This window comes from Zalophus californianus, chromosome 1 (assembly GCF_009762305.2).
Source record: "Zalophus californianus isolate mZalCal1 chromosome 1, mZalCal1.pri.v2, whole genome shotgun sequence".
Classification (NCBI taxonomy): Eukaryota; Metazoa; Chordata; class Mammalia; order Carnivora; family Otariidae; genus Zalophus; species Zalophus californianus.
Window position 1 is genome coordinate 140,651,395 of NC_045595.1, and position 8,156 is coordinate 140,659,550.

General features: G+C 35.4%; 1 protein-coding gene across 2 annotated transcripts; it reads left to right on the forward strand.

Annotated features, from left to right (window-relative positions):
- Nucleotides 1–5,911: 5,911 nt before the first annotated feature.
- On the forward strand, nt 5,912–6,208 carry LOC113918642 (ribosomal biogenesis factor-like). Of its 2 annotated transcripts, XM_027587259.1 has the most exons (2): nt 5,912–6,028; nt 6,134–6,208. In XM_027587259.1, the coding sequence occupies exons 1-2, from the start codon at nt 5,912–5,914 to the stop codon at nt 6,206–6,208; spliced, it is 192 nt and encodes a 63-aa protein (XP_027443060.1). The 2 variants fall into 2 exon arrangements, with proteins under 2 accessions (XP_027443060.1, XP_027443059.1); XM_027587258.1 differs by having other exon boundaries at nt 5,912–6,208.
- Nucleotides 6,209–8,156: the final 1,948 nt, after the last annotated feature.

An 8,156-nucleotide genomic window follows, 5' to 3' on the forward strand; every position in this document is an offset into this window, starting at 1 on the left:
CCTCCCAAATATCGCCTTGGATTCACTTCTCTGCATGTCCTACCTTCCAGTAAGTGGTCGCTTCTCTGTTCAGAGAGTTGTTGCTACTCTCTTCTTCGATCTCCTGTTGAGTTCGTAGGTGTTCAGAATGGTTTGATCCCCATTCAGCTGAATTCCTGAGACCAGACAATATCCAGGTCTCCTACTCCTATCTTTGTTATTTTTTTTTAATTTTCTTTATTTATTTGTCAGAGAGAGAGAGAGAGCACAAGCAGGGGGAGTAGGAGAGGGAGAGGGAGAAGCAGGCTCCCTGCTGAGGAAGGAGCCCAATGCAGGGCTTGACCCCAGGACCCTGGGATCATGACCTGAGCCGAACACAGTTGCTTAACCAACTGAGCCACCAAGGCATCCCTCATGGATTCTTATTTTAATCAATTTTTTATAAGTCATTATTATTATTATTCCTTAATTATTCCTCAAATTTTCACAGATTTGTCCAGTGAAAGCTTGTTAAAACTGGATTTTGTGTTCTTTTGGCTTGTAATCATGATTATTTAAGAACTCCCTTACCTTCTGGCATTACAAATTGTTCCAGAGTTACTCTGAATATTTCCAGACACAGCTCTGAAATTAGGCATTTCTCCAAGGAGCCATGGTTCATTGTAGTGGAGAATAGTGTTTAGGAACCAAGATCTAAGTGATACTAGGTGTACTGATTACTAGGTTTCTCCTGATATGATGCACTGAGATACATACAATATTACAATTGTAGTTTTTCTGCCATAAATACACATAAATCTAATCATGAGTAAATATCAGACAAGCCCAAACTGAAGACAACGTACAAAATAAATAGCTCACATTCTTAAAAATACGTCAAGCCACTGAAAGAAAAGAAAAAGATTGAGGAACTAAACTATGTAAAGAAAAACTAAAGAAACTTGATAACTAAATGTAACATGTGCTTGTGAATTGGATCCTACAGAAACAAACAAGCAAAGTGTATAACTATTTAAGTATAATTATTATTAGTGCTAACATGGAAGGATATGAGATGCAATGTTCTAATGATATTAATATGGAAAAGAAAATAAAGGAAATGCAGGTTATTTATTATATGGAATTTCCTGGCAGTTTGGTATGATATACTAATATAAGGAAACAGACACAAGTTCAATTCATAGTTTTACCAATTTACCACATCCCAGCCTCCTTATCTTTGAGGAAGTCACTTAATTACACTGATGCTCACTTGTTTTAAGATCATTACGTGAAAGTATTTTAAAACCTTTAAAGCATTTTACAAATAATAATCATTGTTAAACTTAAATTAGTTTATACCTTTTTTCTACTTCTTTGACTTAATCCTGGTATCCTGAGGCCACAGCTCACACTGTTACCCAGTCCCACCACCCCCTTCCCCCACTGACTGGTAAGTATCTTCTTCAAGACTTCACAGCTCTACAAAGCTTACATTATTTTCTGTATGTCATGACATAGACTGGAAGCAAGTTGACAGCAAGGAGTGTATCCTCATTATCCTTATCTCTTCCCAGCAAAAGCACAATATCTGGAACAAAGGGTGGAGTTGGTAATACTTGCTGAGTGAATGAATGATCATGGATAGCTAGAAAACTGCAGTGGATTAGGTCTCCAAATATCTCACTATCCTATCTTAGGAATGTCAACATACCACTGGTTTCTGCTTTCTTACCTATAAAATCAAGACAATAATATGTGCCCTAAATGGCTTTTGTGGGCCAATGAAAATAATTTTCTTGAAAGAGCTTAGTAAGTGTAACATGCCAAATGCATTAGTTTTCTAGGGCTGGCATAACAAATTACCACAGACTTCATGGCTTAAAACAACAGACATTTATTCTCTTATAGTTCTGGAGTTCAGAAATCAAAATCAAGGTGTTGGCAGTATTGGTTCTTTCTGGAGGCTCTGTGGGAAAATCTGCTCAATGCCTGTTGCCTAACTTCTTGTAGTTTCTACAATCCTTGGTGTTTCTTGCCTTGTAGATGCATCATTCCAATCTCTATCTTCATCTTCCATGGCCTTCCCTTTGTGTCTCTCTGTGTCTGTTTCTTTCTTTCTTTTTTTTTTTTTCCTGTCTCTTTATTTGATTTAGAGTATTAAAAAAGTGGGTGGGGGGCAGAATTCTCCCATTTCCTGAATGGAATGAAAAGTACCTTCTATGCTTTAGTATTAGCTGATAATGACAATGTCCCAGCATTTGGATGGAGTTGATCTAGTCTTCAGTGCCTATGGTGGTACCCATACAGGGTTCTATAAGTGATAATAGCTGGCACCCAACTCTGTGATAGCAAAAGATGGTGAAATTGGTGGCAGCTCTTTGGAATTGCAACAACAACAAAAAATTGTCCACCAGAACTAAAAATAGAACTACCATATGATCCAGAATCCTACTTCCGGGTATATATCTTAACGAAATGAAATCACTATTCAAGGACATTTCTGCACCCCCATGCTCAGATAAGGAAGGAAAGAAAGAAGGTAGGAAAGAAAGGAGGGAGGGAAGAAGAATGAAAGAGAGAAAGGAAGAGAGGAAGGAAGGAAAAATAAACATGTGCTGTCAATACACTCTTATTTTATGGCATTAGGGGTTCTTACTCAAATAGCATAAATTGGAAAATCATACCATTTTCCTTAAACAACACAAAAAGAAGACACAATTGACTTTAAGTAGTTTTTGTCTGAAAATATCTTTATAAAACTAGGCAAGTGTAATATTATTTTTTCCTCATCTTTTGGAGGATTCTACCACTGCTATCTTCATGGTTGAAAGAAAAATCAGTGCTATTATTAAAAGAACTTCATGACATTAAAGAATGAGTTTGGAGTGAAAATCATCCATATTCAATTTCTCCTTCAGTATTTATGTAACTACATTTCTTGGCAGTTGAGTTACTTTTGTTTTTGATTGATTGATCATTTCAGTTCTCAGAAGCCTCGTATATCCCATCTATTCACATGAGCACCTTTTATAAGTTCCATTCATTTGGCAGTAAGATACTGTATTAGGCTCCCTCCTTCTCTGAACCCAGCATCCTGTTTCAAGGTCTTAGATGGTCATTTCAAGGCTAAAATGTTGTCAGTTAAGATTTTTTCCCAGACTATTTCCATGTTTTCTGTTTTCTGGCCCAAATGCCAAGCTATACCTGCATAGATAGGTAGATAGATAGATATAGATAGATGTATATATAGATATACACACACATATATATATACACACCTGTAAACATGCATACATACTTATATATAAAAAGTGACAAATTAAGCTTCAGTGACTTACGAAAATTAAAAAAAATTTCTATTAGAAAAAAATTTAATGATTTGAACACCTGTGTTGAAAAGAATACAATAATTACTGATTACGTCTTAAGATTTTTGCTATGTAAGGAAAAAAAATTACTCACACCACACTAGATTATTAATTTGTGTTTTATAAAGATAAAAACCACACTCAAAATGTTTTTTTCTAAAAAAAAAAGGCTTTGAGCAGAAATATAGTGTTTGAATTCTTAAATGTATACTGGACATATGTTAAGTGATATCTTCAACCATGTTTTCATAGAAGTTTTTCTCAAACTCTCTGTAATGTTGCTTTACTATCATTTCACATCTGACCTCTAAATTATTAGTGCCGTGAAAAAAGTTGAAGGCAACAGAATGAGGAAATAGCACCCAAACCTTTCAACACTGCCTTTACAAAGACAATATATTTGAAAAGAAAGATCTATCATCAAGGAAACCTGAAGTCACCAATGTTTCCATTTCCCAGAATGTACTTGCTAGCCAGTACCCACCTTTCAGGTTTGGTTACAAAATAAACTATTGACATTTCCTAATGCAGGCTTTCAGAACTTTAGTTGGGTCAATATTCACTATTTCTTTTTATATTCCATTTTTCAATTTCCCTCAAGAAATAAATAAAAGATATGTGGATTGAATGAATGATATCCTTTTGATCTGTGTATTTGTAAGAATCCAAGTACTCCTTCACCCACAGCATAAGGTAGCTATTTATCAAGTATACTTGCTGCAATGATATTAGTTACCCAGGGCCTGCTACATAGTTTATAGTGCTGAATGCAAAATGAAAGTGTGTTTTCAAAAAGCAGGGGGATAGTTGTCATTAAAAGTACTGGCATTTTCCTTTCTCCCACAGTTTTTCTCTTGACTTATCATACATATTTTTTAATTGATATTATGTCAGTCTAAGTAAAAAGAAAAAGCTTTATATTTTTCATATGCATTTTACTGTACATCTTTATTTTGTACAATGCCAATTTTAATACAATTAGAAGAGCACTGAAATTGAATGTAGAATTCATTGAAATTACACAATTTGTAGTTTATCGTTTGTGCATGCATAAATATTTCATTCTTGCTAGGACAGCGAAATGTTGCACAAAACTAACTCAAGTGCTTTTATATTACTTCTTGATTCTTGCACATCCTATCAACACACTCTACTTCCAGCTTACTGATAAGTAGGGAAGATTGAAACTGGAAGGAACTATGGGTTGCCTATCTTTCCCTTTCCTTTTATGTCATTATTTTTAGGGTGATTGGCTAGTACAGGGCAGTAACATAAGTAAGAAAGAATATGGTGGAGTTTCTTGGTCATCTACCTGTCTTAAAACACATTTAACCTTTTTTCATTCAAACCAAGATTTGGTTTGATTAGAATGCATGGTTTCTTGAGGATGTCTGTGTCACTCTTAGTTGTAGACATAGTACATTTATCTTGTACATATTTGAGTCTTGCTAAATTCCCATGTGTCTTGGGTCCACCAGAATTCTGTGCTCACAGGGCATCACCAACACCCCATGTCTATGGAAGAGAGGGCATATGTATTCTTTATAGTTCATTGTTTCATTAGAACATCACTTACAAGACACAAGTTCAAAGTTCATAGATCATTAAGATTTTCAGCATAGTGAGAGCAGAGCAATAAACCAATTATTGGACCATTCTGAGCCTGGGCCCTATGTGACTGCATAGCTGTGACGCCATCCCTGTAATTAACGTTTATTGAATGCCTCCATATGCCTAGTGCTTTACATGCATTTTCTTTCTCAGTCGTGACCAGATTGTTGTCTTGTAGATAACAAGGAAGTTACAGAGGATGAAATTAATATTTAAGAGTAATTGATCAACTTCCTCTGTATGTTCCCTGGCCTACAAACAGAATAAATTCATGATTAAGTCAAAGGTCAAGCTATTACAGAACCTGGTAATATTAACTAACCCTTTCACATTACTATAAAATATAATCAGAATTAATGAAATTAATTTTGTTGCATGGCTTACCAAAATCAGTTTTATAAATTTACAATCATGCTATAAACAGTCATTACTTTGCATGATATTACATTAACTGAAACTTGTGAATATTAGTAAGGTGTCATTGCCCTCTATTACCATGGAACAGTGCAAAGCAAAAATTACCTTATATAATTCATTGTATTTGTATAGTGATTTACAGTTCATAATCTTTTTTTGTTTTGTTTTTTGTTTGTTTTTGGTTAATTAAGATGTTATTTACTATGCTATAAGAGTCAATTCCAACAGACCCAGAATTGGCCTGAGCTGTATTAGTGAAGTACTTGTACTGAATCATGGTCAAAGCGTGGAATATATTTATTAATACCATCATTTTGTAAACATGTGCCCAAGAAGTTTGAGGATGGTTTGTACCAGTTTATCAGCATTGTTTAATCAATAACAGTAGATTGATAACTTTTGCCTGTTCTTGGTGAAACCCCCAGAGTGTTACCACTGGGTCTGGTTACATATCAAGAATATGCCTACGTGGCTCTCCTGAACTTCCTGAAGATCTTCTGCATGTAGATGGTGTCAGCTGGAGCATGAGTTGCTGCATGAGGGTATTGAAGACAATGGCCAAGAACAAACTAAGAGGGCAGAAGTCCTGGAATGTATTTCATATAGCCAGCCAAAAAAACTTTAAAAACAAAGCAAAACCAGTTACCACTAATCTTAAGAAGATAAACATTGTGAATGATGAAAAAGTTAACAGAGTGAATAAAACTTTTGTAGATATACAAAAGGAACTTGCCCATTTCTCAAAAGGCCTTTCCCTTGAACCTTTGCAGAAACAGCTGATTCCTCAGCAGTGTCATGAAAATGAACCAGTTAATGTTGATGAAATGACAAGATTAATGGCTCAGTTGTAATACACTGGAGATACAGCAGATACCCCCCAAAAGACCAATAAATTAAATGTTTTATACAGTTAAAAGAAAAAAAAAGAATATGCCTATGTGGCCAACAGAATATAAGAAACCCCAGTCAAGATTCAATTATGGATTCCGTGGTTCCAAGGTGTGCTGTGCATACACTGGTAGTTCCTGATTCAAGAGAGAAAACATCCACACACCCCTTATACAAAATCCAAGCCCTTGCTTGGATTTTCAGGATCTCTTGCTTGTGAGGTCTTTGGCTATGATGCATATCCTTACTTTTATGCTGTTTAGTCATTGTATCCTTTACTTGGAGCACACTGCAGATCGGTATGCATTGACATTTTGGGTCTTATCATCTCCTTCAATAATCAGTCCTAGCTACCGCCATTAGTGCATTTACCTGTAACATATTAAGTAATTTATGTGCACAATATTATGAATTTTATTATTTCTAAAAACTTGAATAAGTAACACTGTAGTCAAAAGATATAGATCAGTTTCTCATCTTAGTGTTTGTTTGTGCCCTATTACACCAGATCCCCACTCCAGGCAATAGGGCTTAAAAGGTTCAAGTTCACTTTTCTGTTCTAGCAAAGCAAAACGGAACATGGTTCCCAAATCTTGTACTTAAGTGCTCTGGGACACTGCCATCCATTCACAGGGGTGTAGAGGAACATTTTACATATTTGAAGGAAACATAGATACCACATGAATTACAACTGTTAAATTGTTTGGCTCTAATTGCTTAATAAGTGGAACTGCTAGACATTTCTTTGGTCTAAGGCACTATGAAGAAATCACAAATACATCAGTAAGTTCTTTGAACTAAAAAAGCTTGAGAAACTGAGAATCACTGTGAAGAGGAAGGCAGCTGTTACCGATACTTGAGTGGTGGGGGCAGTAAATCAGCACAATTACACTGACAGAAAATGACAACAACAATGATAACAATGGCTATAACAGAAGAGTGGTTTTTCTCAAGAATCAAGAAGTTCAAAATAAAGGGTTCATCACTGAAACAGCTGTTCAAGGTGTCATCAGGGATTTAGGCTATCCTGAACCACCATCAGTAGTCTGTCGCTTTCATTTCATGATCACAGTATGGTTGCCACACTCCCAGCATCACATCTGCTATCAAGGAAGGAAAAAAAGCAGAAAAGCTGAGAGGTGAACTGACACAGGCATCCTAACAATTTTGTACAAATTTAAAACATAAAACAAAACAAAACAAGCAAACAAAAAATAAACAAACAAACAAAAAACACTTTTCTTAGAAACTAGTCCAGAAACTTCTTGCATCTCATTGTCCAAAAGAGGGTTACATGGTCATGCTTAACTTCAGGAAAACAAAGGAAATGGAATATTTTTATTTTCTAGACTTTAAAATAGATGAAGACAATTGAAAGATTGAAAAGGGGTCTGTGAATGGCTTTTGAGTGCAAATAATCGGGAAACTTCAAAATCTTAGTATCTGAAAATATTATTCTACCAAAGGCTATAAGAACTTATTTGCTTCTAAATCTGCTGATATGCTGTTGTAAGTTAGCTGCTTTAGTGCAGCATGGGAAAAAGCTACAAAATGTTGTGTTTCTTTTGTTGGGAAGAAAACACCTAAATTCAATGCTAACTGAAATAAATCTTAACCTTTATGTAAAGGTCCTGTGTCCTGTGGTTGTATCTTATATCTTCATGTAAAATCCTGTTGATTTCACCAAATATTTGTGGTAAAAATAGTCTATTGGGGGGGACGGTTAATGTTTGGAGCACTTACTAGAATGCTCTATAAACAATGCCATACTCAATCAGGCAGCCTGCCCTGTCCCACCCTCCTCTATCTTACCGAACAGTCAGACCTCCTGATATAGAAAATATTGATGGAAACTTGTCCTAATGGACATTTAATCAACAACTGGAATTGGCTGTGCTCGCTTTGAGATAA